Source organism: Balaenoptera physalus (genome assembly GCF_965194825.1).
Source record: "Balaenoptera physalus genome assembly, chromosome: 2".
NCBI lineage: Eukaryota > Metazoa > Chordata > Mammalia > Artiodactyla > Balaenopteridae > Balaenoptera > Balaenoptera physalus.
Window position 1 is genome coordinate 129,330,305 of NC_138883.1, and position 22,774 is coordinate 129,353,078.

At 45.1% G+C, this 22,774-nt stretch overlaps 1 protein-coding gene and 1 long non-coding RNA gene across 15 annotated transcripts in view; one reads left to right on the plus strand and one right to left on the minus strand.

Annotated features, from left to right (window-relative positions):
• The window catches only part of ADAMTS17 (ADAM metallopeptidase with thrombospondin type 1 motif 17), a 373,038-nt gene that overhangs the window by 84,527 nt on the left and 265,737 nt on the right, over positions 1–22,774 (plus strand). For all 14 annotated transcript variants that reach the window (XM_082448434.1, XM_082448435.1, XM_082448436.1 and 11 more), the window contains 3 exons: positions 4,085–4,168; positions 4,873–5,030; positions 12,531–12,574. In XM_082448434.1, coding sequence (XP_082304560.1) covers positions 4,085–4,168; positions 4,873–5,030; positions 12,531–12,574 — 286 coding nt within the window. The remainder of the gene's footprint in view (positions 1–4,084; positions 4,169–4,872; positions 5,031–12,530; positions 12,575–22,774) is intronic.
• LOC309654486 overlaps positions 1–22,774 on the minus strand; it is a 551,553-nt gene that overhangs the window by 73,856 nt on the left and 454,923 nt on the right. The gene's annotated exons all lie outside the window — the stretch shown is intronic.

A 22,774-nucleotide genomic window follows, 5' to 3' on the forward strand; every position in this document is an offset into this window, starting at 1 on the left:
TGACATCAATTTGACTCAATTACCATGTGAAACAGACAACAAGTCTCTCTCTGGTGAGCAGAGAAGCTAGCAGCAGTGCTAGAGCACTCACTGGTTCCCACACCCCAGTGGCCATGATGGGAAGCTGCTGGGGGGCTTGTGGAATGCAGATGGCTGGGCCCACCCCCCTCCACCGGGTTCTGATTCATGGGGTCTGGGGTGGGCTCCAGAATGCGTTTCCAAAATGTGCTCAGGCCATGTTGGTGCTGCTGCTTCAGGGACCCCGCTCAGAGGGACTGCTAGAGAATATAGCCCCTTCCAGGGTGCGGGTCTGGATGGGTGCGGCCTGCGATGTGAGGGAGTCAGCTCCACTTCCCGTCTGTCCCTGGGGAGGCCCTAAGTCACCAGGTAGATGGTGCTTATGTGAAAACCCCACCTGGCATTGCGAACAGCTCCTCCCCACGTGCCCCCATCACCTGTCCCTGTCTACCCCTCCCTGACCGTGTCCCCATGTCGCCCAGCCAGGGGAGCCCTGCAGTGCGCTGCTGGCAGTGGGTCCACCCACTCGGCCCCCAGGCTGCCAAGGAAATGTGACAAATGAAGCTGGGGCTCTGAACACTTGCCAGGATGCAGCCAGAACTGGATGCATGAGACAGACTTTCCAGACAATTGGTTGTGCTGTTCCCTGCCCAACCAGGTGTCTCCCTAAATGTCATGGGGCCGCTGCCTCCAAGACTCTCCTGAGTGTGAATTTCCATGGGAGAGGAGGACAGGGAGACTTCCTTACATGTCTTTGAGGCCTGCTGCTTTGTGTTCTGTGGCTGTCGTCGGATTCTCGTCTGGCTCGCCCGGCTCGCCTGGCTTGGCACTGGGCCTTGAGGGAGATCCTGTGCGTCTGCCTGGTCCTGCGCTCTGCTGGGCTTTGTGGGAGCGTGGTCTGCTCAGGTGACAAGGTGCTTTAGCTGTGGTCGCTCCCGCCTGCTCTCCTGAATGTGGGTGTCCCAGTTGCACATCAAGGGGGGGTACCTTCCTGCAGGCTTACTAGAGAACGTTGTTCAGAGCATGAAGCTTCTTGTCTTAAATTAATTAATGAAAAAGTTTTAATTTGGTAAAATACACATAACAGGATTTACCATCTTAGTCATTTTTAAGTGTACAGTTCAGTATCATTAATTGTATTCACATTGTTGTGCAACCAAACCTTAGAACTTTGTCATCTGGCAAGACGGAAACTCTACACTCATTAAACAATTCCCCATCTTGCCCTCCGTCCCAGCCTCTAGAGCATGAAGCTTTTCTCCCCCTCCAGCTCACATATTTTTTGTGTATTTGCTCCAAGAAAAGTACCTGAGTCTTTTGGGGTCACGGTACACGGGATGTGCAGAACTGTCCTCAGCCGGAGAGGAAAAAACAGGCAATTCTGATGAGGGAGTTTGTTCCTATAGCTTTGTCCTTCCTGAAACTTGCATCATTCCATTCAGGCTCTGTTCTTTATGCTGCTTTCAGGGGGGCGTGTCAGAACATCACTGAGAATTGCTTTCCTGTGTTATTGCTTTAAACCCACAATATTCTTTAATGTCTTTGGCTGCCGTTGCTGTTACAGGCAGTGTTTAGATTGCACCTTGAAACCCTGTGTGACTTGAATTTTCTCCCTCATAATTTCAAGTTTTCATTCTTTCTAGTTTTCATGTTTTGAATTGAGGTTTTCCAGTTTGGGCCCAATCCTAAGGCTGAATATTTCTGGAAAAATTTGATTTACAGCCGTTGGGTGGTTCTCAGAAACAAGGAAAAAGTTATGTGCTTTTCCCTTCTTCACTCAGGTTTAGGGATAGGTAGTTAAGGCATGACTTCAGAATTGGCCTACAGATGGTCCAGTATAAAAAAAATGACTGCAATTTTGTTCTTGAGGAAAGAAAAAGTTTTGGGAGGGGGTAGTGAGAACAGAAGAACTGAATATGTTGTATTTTTCCTTGTGGGAAAGAATATTAAATTACACAAAGATTCTGTTTTGCTTTAATAATAGTTTTCAAAGAGAAAAATCCAAGCACTGACACAGCTAATTCCTTTGTCACACAGATGCTCAAGCACTGTGCGTGCCTGGCTTCTGCCGCTTATGTGCCCGACGCCGTGTCCAGCTTCACATGGCCTGAATTAACTGTGGCCATGCTGTTGGCTGTGGTCATTGCTTTATGTTGCTGCTGATGTACTGGAGAGAAAGTTTTAATGCCCCTGCTAGAAAATTCTCCCTCCGGATTATGTCTATCAGGAAAAAAAGCATATTCAAAACCAAGTGAAGTAAGTTAGAGAAAAACAAACACTGTATGATTTCACTTATATGTGGAATCTAAAAAACCTGAACTCATAGATACAGAAAACAGATTGGTGGTTCCCAGAGGTGGGGGGTAGGGGTATGGGTAGAGGTGGTCAAAAGGTACAAGCTTTTATTTGTAAGATAAATAAGTTCTGGGATGTAAGATACAGCATGGTGACTATAGTTAACAATACTGTATCGTATATTTGAAAGTTGCTAAGAGAGTAGGTCTTAAAAGTTCTTTCACAAGAAAGACAATTGTAACTATGTGAGGTGATGGATGTTAACTAAACTTATTGTGGTGATCATTTTGAGATATGTATATATTATATATACTATATTATATATACTATGATATATAGTATAATATATATAATTATCATGTTGTATACCTGAACCTAATACAATGTTGTATATCAATTATATATCAATAACACTGAAAAAAAGGACATAATGAAACAAAAGTATTTTCCCAATTTAAAAAGAAAAGGGAATATTTAAAAGATTCTTATCTCTTCCCTCTATATCTTACACTACTACCCTCATCACCTACTCCATTGTACCTCCCTGAATCCTGCTCTCTCCTGAGAAGGAACTCAGGAGGATCGTAATGATCTGGGGGTCCTCAAATCCGATGGTTTTTTTCTGTCTACGTCAGCTTTCATTCCTATGCCTTACTTGAGTTTTCCTATCTCTCTTCTCCTTGAATCCTTTGATTTCTTGATGTTGAGATCCTTATAATTAAGTTCTACCAACAAGAGGTGCAAAACTGAGAGGGGCATATCCTTTTCTGTTACTATGACTTTATCTCACTGACAAACTTTGCTTAGAATGAGGAATTCAGGGAAAAAAGGAATATGGCCTTTTTGGCTGGACAGTCTGGATTTGGATTGTAGTCATAGTTGACTGGCAGTGGGTCTTGAGCTGGTGGCTTTATGTCACTGAGTCGAGGTTGGTGGAGACACCAACCTTGATGGGTTGTGATGAGGGTTAGAGAAGATACAAGTTGACATCTGTGGCAGATGGCCACAGGCATGGACCTCCCCCATCCTTTCATAAAGATCCCTTTCACCTTCCTGCAGGAAACACCAGAATCAGCAGACATCCATTTCTTTTTTTCAAAATCACCTGTCCTATACATTTTTTTCAACCAACTGATTTCCAGTTTATCTTTGCATGTATATGTTTGTATGCACACGTGTGTGTGATTCCAGAGTTTTCTGTTATACTTGTTTCTCTTGAGGAATTTATATTTATGGTAGTTTTTTGGTCTCAGAAGGCCTTTTAAATAAAATCTGGGTTATATATCTCATACATGTATTTTTTTGTTCCAATAAGACTTTATTATGAATATTGAAATTTGAATTTCATATAATTACTCTTCTTTAGATTTTTTTTGTACTGCAAGAACACAGTTTAAAAAAATTTTTTTAATTAATATTATTTTTAATGAATAGAATTTATATTTCATTTTATAAACAAATACATTTATATTTTATTCATTTATATTTTGTGTTTTAGATTTATAGGAATATTGAACAGGTAGTACAGAGAGTTCTCATACACAATTTCCCCTATTATTGACATTTTACATTAGTATGGTATGTTTGTTATAACTAATGGACCAATATTGTTACATTATTGTTAACTCAAGTCCTTAGTTTGTGCGGATGTCCTTAGTTTTCACCTACTATCTTTTCTTTGTTCCAGGATCCCATCCAGGATACCGCTGTTGTTGTTTTTTTTATTTTTGTATTTATATCTCTATCTATTTCTTTTTTTCTCTCTTGACAGGTATACAATATGTTTCAGCACCAGAGCCTTGGAATTAAAGTTAACATTCAAGTTACCAAGCTTGTCCTGCTACGACAGCGTCCTGTAAGTCCCCATCGGCACAGTAATGGAAAATGTAACTGGTCTCCAGGCTTCCTAGTTACTGTTGAGTGCTGAGGAGGAGTCCAAGTGTTGTATTTTATCCTCCTTCCCTGGCTTTGCAGATGGCAACAGTGTGCCTTGGGCCAGGGACCAGGGATGCCTAGTGAGAGGAGGACAGGTACTGTTACTGGAGGCTTGGTGTGCAGTTAATCTGCTCAGAATCTCAGGGGAACCCTGAGCAGTGGGCCTGTGTGCCTCCCTCCTTAACTCCCGCATGTTTCATGGGTGCAGAGTTGATGGTGAGGTCTTTGGAATCATGGCTACTCTTCTGGAGCTATACCTGAGCTTCAGGCCAAATTTGGGTGCCCTGTAGCATCATTTTCTGGTCTTTTGATTGAGTGCATTTCCTTATGAAAGTGTTACCTGCAGAGTTAAGCAGTGAACGTGAGAACGTTGGGTATGCTGTTCAGTTTGCCAAAAAGAAGAAAGCTTTTCTTTAATAACATAGTCTTCATTCAAACTTATAGATAAGGCCCCTGATGGCCTCTCTCTGGGTCTCTGCATCTTCCTACCAGCATTGTGGGCAGGTGACATTGAATGACGCCCCGGCGAGCAGCTGTCTCCACCTTAACATCTACACTGTCTGAGCATGAACTCTGGCTTCCCTGGGCATTTGCTTCTGTAACTGCCCCCCTGATTTCTTTTAGGCTAAATTGTCCATTGGGCACCATGGTGAGCGGTCCCTGGAGAGCTTCTGTCACTGGCAGAACGAGGAGTATGGAGGCGCAAGGTACCTCGGCAACAATCAGGTTCCAGGAGGCAAGGACGATACGCCCCCCGTGGATGCCGCTGTATTTGTGACCAGGTAAAACTAGACTCTGCCTGGAGCTGCAAAGGGAGAAAGGGAGGGCATTTTCCATTGGAGAGGACAGATGGCAATTTGCTAGGGATTCAGGCTTGGAAATCAGACTTTGGGTCACATGTCTGAACCTTGGATTCCTCATCAGTAAGATGGGGATAAATGATAGTCCTACCTCCAAGGTGTGAGGATTAAATGAGCACAGGAAGCACTTCTCACAGTGCCTGGCCCAAAGTAAGGACACAAGCGTTAACTATTATTATTGCTATTGTTATTATTAATATAAAACTACTGAAATCCTAGTTACCCAAGACTCTTAAAACTTCCAAGAAAATTCATCTACTACCTCTTCCCAGCACCAAATATAATGCTTACTGGAAAGAGCTCATCTGTGTTTGAGGCTGCTTCCAAAGTGGGAGAAGTGAATACCCCGATTTTCCTGTGGAGGGAAGTCCATGCAAGCGTGTGTGTGCTGTGCACAGCCCATCCATGGGTACTCTTGGGACAACAGCAGCGGGCAGAGATGCCTGTGGAATTCACGTAGAGGCTCCATTTGAAGCAAGAAGCTGAGCTTCTTTATAGGCTACAGAGCTGGACTTACTCTTCCTGACTGAGAGGGAAGCCAAGGGGCCCGGCAATGGACAATAGAAACCAAAGGCAGCTTTCTATGCAGATAGCAGCAATGTTATTTTAGTTTTCTAGGGCTGCAGTAACAAATTACCACAAAATGCGTGGCTTAAAACAACAAAAGTTTATTTTCTCACAGTTTTGGAGGCCAGGAGTCTGAAATCAAGGTGTGGGCAGGGCCGTGTCTCTCTGAAGGCTCAGGAGGGGAGGATCCTTCCTCCTTCTTCCTAACTTCCGGTGGTTGCTGCAATCCTGGGCATCCCTTGTCTTGTAGATGCATCACTCCAGTCTCCTCCATCGTCACATGGTGTTCTCCCTGTGCCCACATTTCCTTCTTCTTGTAAGGACACCAGTCATTGGATTGGGGCCCAGCTTAATCCAGTGTGACCTCATCTTAACTTGATTACATCTGCAGTGACCCTCTTTCCAAATAAGATTACATTCACATGGACTGGGTGCGGGGTTAGGACTTGAACATATCTTTTTGGGGACACAGTTCAACCCATGATAGGTATAGATGTGGCTATTTCATTTTTTCCCTATGTCTCAAATCTCTGTTAGAAAAATTGATTTTCCTTGGTTGTTTTACTTCAGTGATGTAAATAAAATGTGTTATGTGTTCACACCAAAATCCCCTTTTAGAAAATATGCAGAAATGTTTTGTGATAATTTAATCCATTAGGTTAAAATACAAAATTTTATTTTTTTGAATGAATATATCATGAATATATCAACTTTGAATTTTAAGATTTTTTTTTTTTAATTTACGGAAACTACTTCCAAAATTACATGCTTTCTTTTTCTCTGAGTTCAGAGAAAGGGAACAGTTTACCATGTCTTTAGCTTAAAGATAGCCTGCCCTTCTAAGAAGAGTTAAATCTGGTTTAAGCCTTTGGTTTTGAGTCCAGAAGGGCTCTTATTTTGCACCTCTCGGGCCATAAACAACAAGCCCCTGACCTGATGACATCCTGAAGGTAGCTGGGGATGATCTGTGACCCCAGCTTCAGGCACCCTGTAGCAGGCAATGTAGCACCCTAGGCTTCTCCTCTTAAAAAAACCCAGAACATGCACATTGCCACCATCAGACACCAAATAGATGCCTAATGACTCTTGTAGATGATTCATCAATTGCCAACCCTAAAGGGTTAAAATGTGATCTGTAACACACTGATCCATTATGAGAACACTTGCTGCTTCTACAGGATGTGATTAAATGTATAATGGAACATTTGAGAAGTCTATTCAATAATTCTGATTGCCAACATATAGCTGGTAGTCTACCAGGAACCAAGGACAAGGCGTGAGCATGACCTTGTACTTGCCTTAGATCTGGGTTTGCCCACCCTGGTGAGTGCTGGGAAGCCCTAGGTACAACCTCTCCCAGCAGCTCTGGCCCCCACACTCACTGGCTAGAGGCTGCCATGGCTCAAGGCACTTTGAAATAGCTTTTGGAGCCTATGGGGCTTTCCATAAAGCACTGAGGATTACAGTATTCGGCTTATGGCTACCACCCTTTGAGAGTGGATTTGATTTGTGGGGCAGGCAGAAGTCCTTGGGAACCATATCTATATGTGACTATAAATTAATGTGCTTGATTTTCCAAATGATAATTAAATGAGGACTAAAGACCTTTCCTAGAGAGGAGCTCTAAATAACATCATCTTTGGAATATGCAGCTAAACTTCCAAGGTTATTACTTTGAAAGTGGTTTGTGTAAATACTATATAAAATGTATAAATTCTGGTGTTTTGTTCAAAATAATAACCTACGGGAATTTTCCCTGTATTGCTTCTTTGCTTTCCTGCTGTTTCCTTTCTTGTCTGGGTAGAGAAAACACTTGCAAGTGGTCTTGGTTTGGGAACGACTAGCTTTTTTTCAGAGGCAATAGATGTTACCAAAATTAGTGTAGACAAAACTTCTGGATTAGCCTTTTTGCAAAACGCCATCAGAGAGACTGAATGCACCCTCAGCCTGAGAATACTCTCCGTTAGGCTTTATTTTTTCCTTTCTCTTTTTCCTGTCTCCTAACAGCTTATTTACCATACTGGAAATATTTTGCATAAAAATGTTCTTTACATCTCATACCCATTAGGATGCCTACTATTTAAAAAAACTCAAACAACAGAAAATAACAAGTGTTGGTGAGGATGTGGAAACATTGGAACCCTTGTACCCTGTTGGTAGGAATGTAAAAATGGTACAGCCACTGTGGAAAACAGTATGGCAATTCCTCCAAAAATTAAAAATAGAACTACCATATGATCCAGCAACTCCACTTCTGGGTATATATCCAAAAGGATTTTGAAGAAATATTTGTACACCTATATTCATAGTAGCATTAGTAATAATAGCTAAAATGTGGAAGCAACCCAAGTGTCCATTAGTGGATAAATGAATAAACAAAATGTGGTGTTTCCATACAAATGGAATATTATTCAGCCTTAAGAAGGAAGGAAATTCTAACACTAGTTACAACGTGGATGAACCTGGAGGACATTTTGCTGAGTGAAATAAACCAGTCATAAAAGGACAAATCCTTTGTGATCCCACTTATATGGCATACCTAGAAAGTTAAATTCATTGAGACAGAAATGGTAGTGGCCAGGAGCTGTGGGGAGGAGGGAATAGGGAGCTGTTTAATGGATATAGAATTTCACTTTTGCAAGATAAAAAGAGTTCTGGAGATAAGTTGCACAACAATGTGAATATACTCAACCCTACAGAACTGTGAACTTAAAAATAGTTAAGATGGTAAATTTTACGTGTATTTTACCACAATAAAAAACCTTTAAAATGTTCTTTTCTAACTAAGCACATTGAAGGGGGTGGTCCTGATTGCAAGCGGGTGTTTCTGAATGGGGGGGCAGGGGAGGCAGATGCCTGGTGGCCCGGGAAGGCCAGGTTTCTTCAGATGCAGGCAGAGCCGATGCGAAGGCCTCCATCCCTCTCTGTCACCTGCAGCCAGCCCAGGAGCCTGTGTTGTCTCTCTCCATTTCGAGCCATCTTGATCCCTCTCACTTCTGTGCGGAGCTGCTGGACTGAACTGATTGGTGCCATCTGTCCTCTGGGTCCTCACAGACGTTAAACTCAAGACCTCCCACGAGGATGGGGTGGCAGTGATGGAGTCGGGGCTGGAAGCCAATTTGACTGAGAAGCATCGTTTAATAATTAGAGGCTGAGAGCTGCAATTCCTTAGGCTGGGATAATAATGGGCTGATGTTTTCACAGGGAAATTGGGTGCGAGGCAGTTGCTGCTCTGGAGAAGCAGTCCTTTCCTGCCAGAATAATCCAAGCTGAGGGTCTAATTGGAGGCTGCACAGGCCAACGGTGTTTAGGGGCCAACATCCTCAGGTCCTGGGACTGGCTGATGTGAGGGTTTCTTCTCTTTTTGTTTTCCTTCCGGGCTGTGGCTGAGCCCGAGAGTGTATCCTCCTGGACGCCCACCAACTGTACAGATGGCTAGTTGCCAAGATGTGAGCATGACATCGCGTCCAACAGAAGCTGCCGAGCAAGGAGCGGCAGGAGCTGCATATCCAGCAGCTGCAGCCGTGTGTAGGGCCAGCAAGGACCTCTTAGTAGGCTGAGTTTGGGGGCCATATGGGACCCGCACAGACTGGACTTAAGGGGACTTCAACACCTGGCACAGCCTTGCCTGTGGCTCCACATGTCCTCCAGAAAGCCAGGAATTTTACCCCGCAAACCCAGGTCTATGCTCCTGGGAGACATCCGGAGCGGCATGCATGGCCAGCCCAGAGCGCGACCACCAGGATGTCCAGCTGTTCCTACACCTTCCCTTCCCATGTAATTCCACCCAGTCCCAGGGATGGTCCTCCCTCAACCTTTGGCCTTGCTCATGTGAGAGCTTGATGGGTACCTGTGGTGTTATGTTTTTCTGGGTTTCCAAACATGGGGGAGAGACAAGGCCACTGATGAGCTGACAGGGCACGTTGAAAGTGATCTGGAAATGTATGCTGGTCATTTAGTAAAGGAGCCAGTGTTTATTAAACCCCAACCGTATGCCAGGCAATAGGTTATGCACAGGACTAGCTATGTAACTTGTGGTGCCCAGTGCAGAATGAAAACTCGGGACCCCATGTTAAAAAATTCTTAAGAATTTCAAGATGTTGAGAGCAGAGCGTTAAAGCAGGTTGGGGGATGGGAGGCTTCTGAGTGAGGGGCCTGCATGATGGCACAGCTCACACATCCATGGAGCCCACTCTGGCCTGTAGATCCACGCAGCTTTCCTTCTGTTGAGGAACAAACAGCAGAATGTGAATGTGAACAGACTGAGAGGCTGGAGAGCTGCATTGGGATGCTTATTTTTTTTTTTTGTGATTCCCCAGTTGACCCCTGCAGCCCCTACATGTGGGTTTGGCATGAGTTTGCAGTGGGAGCCAGGGTACCTGGAGATGAAGGTGACCCTGCAGGCAGAAGGCTTGCTTTTCCTTTTCTGAGAAAGGACCTTGAACAGGCAGGGGAGAGAAGATTCAAATTTTGGCAACCCTTTCAAGCCAGACCTCTAATTGAGCTTGGCCCTCCGTGAACCCACCATACGTCCTCCCACTTCCTCAGGAGAAGCAGTGGGTGACGCTGCAGGGTCCATCACTTGAGACCACCCGTGTCCCTCCAGGGAAGCGGGGGGATGAGAGAACACACAACGCCCTGTCAGCCATCTTCCTCCAAGCTGGCCAGAGAGACAGCTAGAAGGAGCTGGGGCCAATCCCCTCAGCAGCCCTGTTCAGTCTGTTTAATTCTCTTCTGTGGGACTGATGGCCACACACCCTTTCTCCCTTTGCCCAGGTGAGACAATGCGATGATGCTTTCAACACTTTTAGTTGCTCACTCTGGGAAACCCTGGAGCGAGGTCTCAGGCCAGTCTGGTCTGTGTGTGTGTGTGTGTGTGTGTGTGTGTGTGTGTGTGTGTGTGTGTGTGACACGCCCAAAACATTCCAATGGGAAGGGTGTCAGATCAAGAATGTTGAGTTAGGGTTAGTTGGATACCGGACCAGTAAACATATTTATGTCCCTAATTTTATTTGTTTGTTTTCTTCTCTGCCTCTGTGTCTTCCTTGCCACCCTCTACTGCCTGTTAATTAGTCTTCTGAAAGGTCGTCTTTGACAGAAAAATCAAGGCACGAGTCTTCATTTTCCTATGGTTATTGCATCTCCATTTCTATGGAGGCTCCCTGAGCCTCCATAGAAAAGAAAAGCCTGAGGGTCTTGAAGCCTTCCTTTTTCCTTTGTTAAAATTATTTTAAAATTGATTACCAAAATATATACGTTCATTATGAAAAAGTTAGAGACGCAGTCAGCAAAACCGATGTGGGCTGCTTAGGGGATTGGCCCAGCTCCTTCTAGCTGTCTCTCCGGCCAGCTTCAGGGCCACCTCTTCAAAGCTGTCACACCCATGCCGGCTGCCCTTTCCTCTGGGCTCACAGGATGTCCAGGGTGCCTGGCAAGACTTCTTGGCCAGAGGCAGTGGCCTGGACCAGGAAATTCTGTACATCAGAGCCCCAAGTGGAATCTTTTAAACCTACAGATCTGGCCTCTGCAGGTCTAGTGGGTGGGTAGAGTCTTTGACAACTTTCAGGCCAGCCTGAAGCAGAGCCAGGGTTGGGAACAAGCAGGTTTTGCTCCACTCACATGGACATCCACCTGGTGCTGAGAGACGTTAGACATGGGTTACATTATGGAGGCAAATAGGACAGAATGTGCTGTGGTTTGGAGTGGAGGTAAAAGGAAAGCTGATGATATTACATTGCCTTCTTGTCATTGTCCCCAGTGTGAATGGCAGATCAGATCCTTCCGTGAGAGTAGATTTTTGACCGAGAGTAGGAAAGGAATTGAGGACACTGAATGCCGAGGAGGGGATGGAGTGTCAGAAAGGGGAAGGTATTATCCCATGAGGGAAGGCGACGTGTGACCCATCCAGGACCTGCCACTTTCATTGACAACTTTGTTTAGTGCCAGCCTGACAAGAGCCTGACCCATTTTTCTTCCCAGAGAATTTTTTAAAAGTGAAATGAGACGAGGTGCCTTCAGAACCCACCTTTTCAACCTGAAGCTGCACTGGAGTGTGTTTAGAGAGCTGCAGATGAGTGGGTGCTTTCTACCAGTCCCCACGGTACGCCATGAGAAGATGAACGTGGGGCCAGGCACTGCTGTCCTCACCCAGTCCTGGGCAAGATACCTCCCCAACCAGCGCTCTGGTCAGCTCCCAACTAGGGAACTTATGGGCAGAATAGTGGGAATGCTCCGGTTTTGGAAAAGAATGGCCCAGATTCCTCATTTCATACCTCACAGGCCAGAGGGAGGCCCTTGTACTTGCAGAACCGAGGCTGGATCAGATTTCGAGCATCTTTGCTGTTTCATTTGTCCACAGCCACACACCTGGGAGATCCTAGGGAGCTTTAAGGAATATAAGTTTTAGAAATGACTTTTTTGTTGTGTTCTCATGTAAGTGATACACAGTCATTCCAGCACCTAAAACCAGTTCCTGCCCAAGTAGAGTAACTTAGGAAGTCACTATAGTTTGATGATATTGACTAATAATTATCTCTGATAGATGACTTGGTAAACATCTTCTGAAACTTTCAGCATTGGAAGGAGTCCTTCCAGCAACTGAGTGTGATTTATGGAATAGTTCAGCTATGAAAGGAGGATCTTACGTGGGGTAACTGGGCCTACCAGTTGGAAATGTGGTTAATCTTGGCAAATGCTGCTAGTTATTCTTCATTATAACAGGTGGCAACTAAAGTGATAACTTTGTTATGGGCAAGATGAGTAATCAAGATTAATTAGATTAATTGACAAAGTTTTCTTCTCCCATTCTTGGAGGTACTACACACACCTGACTATTTCTTTTTTTTAATTTTTTAGGACAGATTTCTGCGTACACAAAGATGAACCTTGTGACACCGTTGGTAAGTTTAGAGTTAAAATAATAACTCTATACCCTGTGATAATGTGGACACTTGATAACACAGTCTGAAGGAGCCATCCTCAAACAAACTCTGCCTTTTCTGTTACCTCTTTTTTTGGTAAATTTGGTTTCTGATTTTATTTTACTTTTCTTCTTTCCTAAAAAGTTTTGTAGTTGCTTATGGCAGAAGGCATCTAGACGGAGGGTTAGTAAGGAAGATATGAAAAGTTCAACCAAAGGAAGGAGCCCTCAGGCTGTCCTGAAGTGACTGTAGTTGGGTTGCATTTGTCTCTGAGCCTCTTGATCACCAGTGCAGGAGGGGGACCTCGCTGAATTACACGATTGTCATGAGACAGAAGCTTCACCAAGTGTCATAAGAGGTGAAGTGTGACTGCAGGGTTGTGGGACTGGTGTCCTTCCACAGCCTTGGCACCAGGCTCATCGCTTTCTGGTCAAACAGAAGTGATGCTGACATGTAGGGCTGGCAAACACAGTTTCCCTCTCCCCCTGCCCTTCTACCTACACCTCCTCCCCCACCTTCCCCTTCACTTGCCATTTCCTTTCTCTCCTATCTTCAGTTATATCTGGCTTGCTCTTGAACTCTCATAGGTTTAAAATTGGAACCAGTCTTTGAGTGTAGGAATAGAGCACTTGGTTAACAGAAACCAAGAGGGTTTCCCATTTTGTCTGCTATAGCACAAACCTCTGTTCACTAAGAGGTTGAAATATTGCACCACCAAAAGCAAGGTTTGGAATTGAATGTGCTTAGAACTGTACGAAAATTGAAGGAAAACAGTATAGGATTGAATATTTATTATTGTGGAATTCAAATGTTAAAAACCTGTGCTTCCCGTGGAGTACTGGCAGCGGGTAATCCCGGGCCTTCTCTCTGGCTCTGCCAGGTACAAGCTGGGTGATGTTCAGTAAATCTCCATAATCCATGAAATAGTCACTTTGGACTAGGTGACTTACAGGGTCTTTCCAAATCTAGTAGAATGATAGCTAGCATTTATGTCACATTTTAGAGTTTCAAAATGATTTTTTATACTATACTTTAGCAATCCTCTAGACAAATCTGAGAACTAGGTGTTAAAAACCAACTAACCAATCTGTGCTTCGTTATTTGGGGGCTGTCTCCATAACAGAATTATTAGCCAAATGCAATGTGAAGTAAGCTTTGATAGAGGGTTAGCTGATGCCCGAGTCTATTTGGGGCTGTAGAGGACTGGTATATGTCCATCTCTGTCCACTGCCATGGTTGCCAAGGCCTGTGCTATCCAGAGGACTGGCTACATCTTCCCAGTGTTCACAACTCAGCTCTGACACCTCCACACTTCACCCAGGAGGGGCTTCTGCTCCCTGCCCCTCCTGCTCCCTATGCTTGCCCCTGCGGAGACATGAATCCGTTGTACTGCCCTTGTCTGCACATCTTCCTTGGAAGACTGTGCTACACAGAGCAGAGTCTGGCTTTAACCCATGTGTCATGTCCTTCAGCGCCTGGCACAGGACCGGAGAGGCTAAGTCACCACTGTTGATCCAATGAAGGAATAAACGAATGAATGCAGATGAAGGAACTATAGTATTTTTGAGTAATGTGCATCTAATGACCTGGTTTTCTTTCATGTGATTTAGAGCCAGCTTTAATTTTCTTTTGAATATGTAACTTTCATATCTGCGCAGGCAGCTAGCTCTCTCAAGCATCCTTCCCTCCTCTAAACCACATCACCACACTACTTGTATTCGTCTGCTAGGGCGGCTATAACAAAATACCACAGACTGGGAGGCTTAAACAACAGAAATTTATTGTCTCACAGTTCTGGGGGCTGGTTCAAAATTAAAGTGTCAGCAGGGTTGATTTCTCCTGAAGCCTCTCTCTTTGGCTTGCAGATGGCCATCTTCTCCCTGTGTCTTCACATGGTCTTCCTTCTATGTGTGCCTGTGTCCTAATCTCCTCTTTTATAAGGATACCACTTATATCGGATCAGAACCCCACTCTTATGACCTCATTTAATCTTAATTACCTCTTCAAAGTCCCCATCTCCAAATATATTCACACTACAGGTTATGGCTTCAACTTAACGGTTTTTCGGGGAAAACAATCACAAAACCTACATGGTGTTTTATTAGTACACATTTGTCTTAATGTGTCATAATTTACTTGTACATATTATCAAGTCAGTAAGAATAATGGGTAATTTGATAAAAATAATAATTTGAAAACTGGGTTTATGGCAATCTTATAGCAGTCTCATCCAATTTATTTCTGTATTTTTTTACCTTTATATTTTGAAATAATTATAGAATTTCTTAAAGTTGTCAAAATAGTACAGAGAAGTCTCATACCAATCATCCAGCTTCTATGGTAACATCTTATGTAACTATAGTGGATTTCTGAAACCAGGAAATTGATTGGCACCATGCAGTCAACTAAACTACAGATCTTACTCAGGTTTCACTGGTTTTGCATGCACTCATTTTTGGTTATGTTTTTACCTATTGTTCCATGACATTTTATCACATGTGTGAATTTGTCCATCCACCTTAACAATCAGGAACAAAACTGGTCCATCCCCTCCAAGCAACTCCCTCGGGCTGGCCCTGAAGAATCACCCTCTCCTTCCCTCCCTTTCCCTAACCTTGGTTACTACTTATCTGTAATCCATCATTGTAATTTTGTCATTCCAGTATCCAATTTATTTTTGTATTTTGTTTTGATTCCACGGAATGGAAAAATAATCTGAATCACATAAATATGTGGTTGCCAATGCTAAGAGATTTTGAACAGCTGCCTTCAAATCTCAGGATCCAGCTCTAGCAGGAAGGGCTGTGCCCTGAGTTTTTTAGAAAATGAGATAATCTGGTACCTTGAGAAACTGGGAAGGCTTGGGGGTTATCAACATCTTAAGTTTGGTATATAATAGTGTTTTTTGTTTGCTTCGTTGTTTTAATTAGAGTAAAACTTACAGATAGTAAAGAGTACAAATCTTGATGGATTTAAAAAATTTATGCCTATACTTGATTTTTAGTTTATCTCTTACTCATTGAAATAGTTTTAAAGGAGCATTTTGAATTCTGTTTTAATCTATTTTTTAAAATTGTGGTAAAATATATATAACATAAAATTTACCATCCTAATCATTTTTTTAGTGGACAGTTCAGTGGCATTAAGTACACCCACATTGTTGTGTAATCATATGCCTGTATTCTCAGACAACTACTCAGATTAAGATATGGAATGTTCTCAGCCCCCAGAAGTTTCCCTCATGCCTCCTCCAAGTCCCCCAAAGGTACGCCCCCAAAGGTAACCTACGGTTGTAAATGTTTTAATCACTGTTTTTTTAATAGTTTAATTTAAAAAAATAGTTTAAAGTAAATTTCAAAGTTAAATTTGAATGATTCATTTGAAGAATCTCTGAGGTAGTGGGTGGAGTTTGGGGTTCCATGAATAAAATTGATACTTCCCCTCTACACTGCCCAGTCTGCATTAGCCCAGCTCATCAGACAGGATTCCTGACTGTGGAAACAAGCAAAAAGGGCATGGATCAGAAGGGGGACTGCCCCTGAGGCTGGAGGACCAGGTTGGAACACAGCCAGCGCCTGAGGGAGCCCTGGAGGGGGGGAAGGCTGTGGACCCCAGGCAGAGGTCCGCATCAGGGCTGAGAGGAATGGCGCCGTCTGCCCCACAGCCACCATGTCACCAGCTTCCCGTTCCGAGTCTTGCTCTCAGTCACGTGTCTGCCTCTTTCTACCCCCACCTGCATGGGGGTGAGGGTGGCTCTGGCCCTTTGGGCTTCCATAGGGAGGCAGCAGCACCTCCCACAACGAGTGCATTCAAGGTGGGTCTGTAGAGGGGGTGCTTTACGGAGGAAGGACGATGCTGGACAGCTCAGAATGACAATATCCACTACATCCCTGATCTTTTTGTAAAGATTGAAACCCGAGACACCGACACATCCTCTGTGCACATGACAGGGGTCCTGCTGACACAGGTGATGGGGCTTCCCTGGCCCTGATTCTAAGGTGGTCCTGACTCCTGTGGGAGCGAGGCCTCACCAAGCTCCTCCACACTGGCTGGCGGCTTGACTGAGCAAACAAGTGGACACACTTCTAAAGATTCACACCAGACAGACCCTCCCTTCCTCTTGGGCCACTATGGAAGGGGAAGGGGTGACACTTAGAGGTCTTGCTTATCTCCACCTTGGGGGAAGACACACACAAGGAGAACTTAAGGCAATTCTTAAGGCAGCAGGATCTGGGAAAACAGGCTTCTTCCCTAACAGAAGCAGCTGCCCTCTTACTGTGGTTCCCACTGTGCACATTTCAGACTTGCCTTTGCGGGGTGTGGGCTTTTCCTCTGTTGAATTGCTTCATCCTGTGTGATCTGCTTTCCTGCCACCATCCTAACGAGGAAGCCTCCTACGTGAGAAAAGGGTGCCCGACTTCCAGGATCGTGGAGGCTAGAGACCTCTGGAGGCTTTTGCTGGCCCTTTGCCCTCCTCCTCCCACACCCTGGGGCCTCTCTGGGGTGCTGGCCTGAGCAGTCATGTCTAACCACAGCCTGGCTGACCAGACACGTCTTAGTTATGGTCAGGGGGTGTGGGGTGTTTGTCCTGCTCCTACCCTCGGCTGCAGGCTGAGCTACGATGATTTTTTTTTGACAGCCTAATTCAAGCTTTATGAATTTAGTTTTAATTATCGGGATTTATTGTTTTCCTTACTTGGTCTCATAATAGTTTTTAATTACTGGAAAAACCTTCCTTTTCCTCCCCCAGGAGAGGGATGTGATGGTCCTACACAAAGGAAAATGGAAATATTCCACAGCCTCGTGAAATGTGTCACACAGAAGGCCAGGGAGAGGCTGTTGAGGGGGTCCAAGCCCGGTTGGTGTCCTGGGGCCCTGCTGCTCTGACCTGAGGGTCCCTTTCCACAGCTGTCCCTGAACTTGGGTGGAAGGACCCTTCCTTGCGTGGCCCACAGCCCTGGTGCTGAGCTCCCTGAGAGGTCTGGCCGGACCAGGGGGCACTTCATAGATGTGGCCACTGACCTCCATGCAGCGGGTCTATCTGTGAGGGAGGAAGGGGGCATCACTGACAGGATGAGTGTGTCCAGGAACGAAGCATCTCCTTCAAAAGTCTGCTCCAGGCCAGCCCTCCATGAGGCCATGGATGTAAAATGTGCTGGGGAGCCAGTGAGAGGCGAGGGAGGCTGGGGCTACAGTGTCGCAATGCTGCCTCGGCTGGGTTTTTATTCACTGAATGTGTCATAATTTAGGGCTCAGACAAGAAAGTAACGCCAAGTTTTATGTATAAAAACAAACATCAGAACGTATCTATCTGGCTGTACATTATCCCCTTTACAGTGGTCACCCTGGACGGCCATTTGCTTGTTCCAATCCCAGTGCTGTGGCCAGAAAGTGTGGACACCCGCTTGTGGATTTCCTTCAGAGTGAGCATTCATCTTCTGTCTTTTCATGGTGTTGGTCAGTCTTCATTCTTCGAGAGTGGTTTTGAATTGTGGAGGTGTCAGATGTTCTATTCGCTGAATGAGGCTGAAAAATATTGTTTGAGGTAAAAATTCAAAAGTTTTATTAGTCAGCTTCGGGTTTCTTTGTTTCTGAGGGCTTTCCTATATGTTTGTTTTACTTTACTTGTTATTCCTTTGGACCTTACAGAAGTCATGGTTCACTTTTGCTTCAAGATTGTTAGAAGTTGTCTCAGATGATTGCCTTCAGGGGAAGCTGCCCCATTGAATGAACAAGTCCTGAGGGGTCCATCTCCTTACCTCATACCCATCTCACGTTGGGCACGGTGCACCCTGCTTCAGTTTCAGGCTTATCCACACCATGTCTTTTGTGTCTACTCTGAGAAGCTTACGAAGGAGAAGGCTTAACATTCAATGACAGATTAGTTGTCCCAAATCAGACAACCTGAGGTCTTCAGCAAATTCATCTATTTGTCAGAAGTTATATTGGTATTTATAATAATGCTCTAGACCATTCTGTGATTTTTGAGAGGTTTTATGAACGATTTTAATTTTGGGAATAAAATATGCATGCACCTAGCAATCAGGGCTTCAGACTGGGCAAGTCCTGCCTTCCTCATCATACAGTAAAAAAAAATAAGTCATTCCCTTAAGAGAGTTAGGAAATAGAGTTACTGTGAAAGCTAAAAAGTATATACAGTCTTTCCTCGGTATCTGTGGGATTGTTTCCAGGACCCCCGTGGATACCAAAATCCGCGGATGCTCAAGTCCCTTATATAAAGTGTCCTGTGTATCCTCAGGTTCTGCATCTGCAGATTCAATCAACTGTGGATGGAAGGGCTGAGTGTACTTGAGTAAACTAACTTTTTCTCTCACCATTAGGCCTTAAACGTAGGTAGAGAGTATTTAATGAAAAATGCCAATTAAGTCCTGTCTGGATGTTGGAGATAGTCTTTTAAAAGACCCTTTGTAGGAGCTGCCATTGCCTGAGGGAAAAAAAATGAGGGCAAGAAAGGGGTGGCCACGTGGAGTTTCCTCCTGGTCACCTTGTATGGCTGTCCTATGGTTTGGCTTGAAGATAGTGACCGTGGTGAATAAAAATGTGAGTGTGCATGTGTATGCACATTACATATGTACATATACACATGCCTAGGTGCATGTCTGCACATGGAAGTGTGTGGTGTTTACACTTTCTGTACCTTAAAGTCTGGAGGGCTTTCTTTGTTCCTGTAAGTTCCCCAGAAGGGAGCCCTCCGGGGAAGGGACAACACAGCCAGAACCAGGGCAGGGGATTTCTGTTTGGGGCTCAGCAGAAAGTCCACACTGAAACCAGTGGCCCCAGGGGACCAAGTTCAACTTTTCTTCTTCCTCATGCCAGGGTCATGACTAAGGTTACATAATGGCTGAAGTACATTTAAAAATGGTGAAAATATGCGGATATGTTCTTTGCGTGGGGTACCTTTGTTCTGGAACTACATGGGAGACCACAGAACACTTGGTGATGCTTGAATGCCTTTTGAGATGGAGAGCAAGAGGGCTGAGCAAGAAGGAACTGACCTCTGCAGGGTTTCCAGCTATGGCCCTTCAGATGTAGGCTGTGGAGCCCCCTCTTACCTTCAGGTCGGCAAGTGGGTGGCTTGTGGGAGAGTTTCCTTCTGGAGGCTGCTGGCTTGCACCATTGTGGGTTCTGTGCTTGGGTGGCCCACGGAGGCAACTCTGAAGCAGATGCCCTTCCAGTTAGGTGGTCCCTAACCTGCGGAAGATGTCAGTGACATCGGTGTCGGATGTCCACAGACCACCGCCCTCGCATTTAACACAGGCCTCGGCACGACATCAGCAGAAGGACTGTGTCTCTGTTGTTCCCCGATGCTTCCACCCTCATGGCCCAAGAGTGCTTTATGATTAGTTTGGAGAGAAGTGGGAGCCTCTCTGCCTTGCCAGACAGCTCTTACTCACTCATGTGATGCTGAGGCAGTTTGCTAGAAACACAAAACCCCTCCCGGTCTGGGGGAAATGTGGGGGAGTAGAGTCCCAAATGGGAAACTAGGCCTTTCTGAGATGCCTTCTGTGTAATTGTGAGTCCCAAAGCCCTCCGGAGCCTTTGGGCAGCCTCTCGCTGAGAGCAGGAGGAGTGGGCAGGAGAAATGAGGGGCCAGGCTCCTCTGCAGTGGGTCCTGCCCTGGCTGGCAAGGGCCCTGAGCCAGAGAGGTGCCCCCACCATGGCTTCCTTTCCAGTGGCCCTCAGGGTGGTTCCCGTTCACCACCTGCAGCCCCTCATCTGCACAGTGAACGCTGAATCTCCTCGGGCTGCGGCTTGGCTCAGTCCAGGGGTCTGAGCATCGTCTCTGTGGGGAGAGCAGGGTTCAGATCCTGCTTCCACCACTGTCCTGTGTGAGTCGCCTGATATCTCTGGCTCTGTTTTCTCCTCTGTAAAATGGGGATAATGATACCCAGAGTTATTGTGAAGGTTAAATGAGATGATCAATTGCACCCCTTAGGATGGATATTGTCAACAATAACAACAAAAAGCTTGCAGAAAATAACAAGTATTGGTGAGGATGTGAAGAGACGGGAACACTTGTATACTGCTGGTGGGAATGTAAAATGGTGCACCCGCTGTGGAAAATAGTATGGTGGGTCCTCAAGAAATAAAAATAAGATCCAGGAATTCCACTTCTAGGTATCTACCCCAACGAAATGGAACTTGAACAGATATTTGTACACCTGTGTTCATAACAGCATTATTCACAATAGCCAAAAGGTGGAAGCAACCCAAGTGTCCTTTTATACATACACAGAATAATATTCAGCCTTAAAAAAGAAAGGAATTCTGAGATATGCTACAACATGGGTAAAACTTGAAGACGTTATGCTAAATGAAATAAGCCAGTCACAAAAAGACAAGTACTGTGTAATTCCACCTAAAGTCCCTGAGGAGTCAAATTCATAGAGACAGAAAATAGATTAGTGGATGCCAGGGGCTGGAGGGGAGGGATAATGAAGAGTTATTGTTTAATGGGTACAGAGGTTCAGTTTGGGAAGGTGAAAAAGCTCTGAAGGTGGATGGTGGTGATGGTTGCACAACAATGTGAATGTATTTAATGCCGTTAAACTGTATACTTAAAAATGGTTAAAATGGTAAATTGTATGTTGTATATACTTTACCATGATTTTTTTTAAATGCTATGACCAAGGAAGCAAAATAATTACTTTTATTCAATAGTACTTCTTCTCAAAGATTTCTTCCAAGAAAAATGGTGAAGGTGAGAGAAAAAGTACAATTTCCAGAGAAGGGGGTCCTCATGCTTCCCTCCCTGGGAGGCCAGGTGGCAGTGAGGTGCTGCAAGAGCTGCAGGGCCCTGGGGTGGTGTGGCGGGCAGAGCAGGGAAGGTGGGAGGAAAGGAAGGCTGGGAGAGGGCGAGGCTCTGGGTGTGGAGAGAGAGTGAGGAGAGAAGAGGGCATATGAAGAAATGTTGCTGGAGGTTGAATTAGAGAGCCCTGTCCAATGTTCTCAGAGAGATGCAAGTAGGGATTAGGAGGCCCTTTTTGGTTTTTAGGCTGTGCTTCTTTGGCTTAGATTCCAGAGCCAGATTGGACCTTACAGGCACTGAGACTTAGTGAAGTTACTGCTGATAGTTTTGGACCTTGGGCCATTCTCATCTACGCCTGGCATTAAAATCATCACTTTAGAGTCGAGCCAAGAGGTCACTTTCCCAATGACTGCTCAGTTGTTGCACTCATGGTATACAGAGCTAGGGTTGGTCACACTCAAGTCATGTCACGCTCAGAAGTAACCACAGGGGCAGGACGTGTGTGACCCTCTGGAGGTAGAAATGCAATTTAGGGGAGAATGTTTGTTTGCTGCTTGCATACTTCAGGCAGTTCACTGGGATTCTGTGGTGTCTGTGAGCTCATTAAATTGAAGAACCCCCAGCTCTCCCATGTGAAGGTTGTTTCTGAGTTTTTAACCTCAGTTTCTACAAATATGCAGCTTAAGAGACAGGAGTGCTTTAGGAAGGAGAGAGGAGGTTATGTCAGACCAATCTATTGGTCTGTTCTGTTGCACAGAGACCAGATCTTGGCCTGGCTGTTATATAGGGTTTGGGTTCCAAATGCCTTTGGAATTATTGGCATAGACAACTTGGATGAGAAGTTACTGACAAGTACTGTTGTGGGGGAAGAGCATATTATTGATGTACAGGAAAGGGCTGAGTCATGGTCAGGAAGGGGCTGAGTCATGGTGAGGAAGTGCTGAGTTCATCAGGAAGGGCTGAGTCATGGTTAGGAGAGCACTGAGTCATGGTGAGGAAGGGATAAGTCATGGTCAGGAAGGGGCTTAGTGATGGTGAGGAAGGGCTGAGTCATGGTGAGGAAGGGCTGAGTCATAGTGAGGAAGGGCCACGTCATGGTGAGGAAGGGCTGAATTATGGTCAGGAAGGGCTGAGTCATGGTGAACAGGGGTTGAGTCATGGTAAGGAGAACACTGAGTCATGGTCAGGAAGGGCTGAGTCATTGTCAGGAAGGGCTGAGTCATGGTGAGGAAGGGCTGAGTCATGGTGAGGAGAACAGTACGTCATGGACAGGAAGGGCTGAGTTGTGTTTAGCACACGTTGCTGACACAGTCCAGGGTGTTATGGAAAGACTGCTAACTGATATCCACACCTATTTTTTTTCTTCCTGGATGATTAAATTTCCCTACTGTCCTGGCATTAGGTGTGGC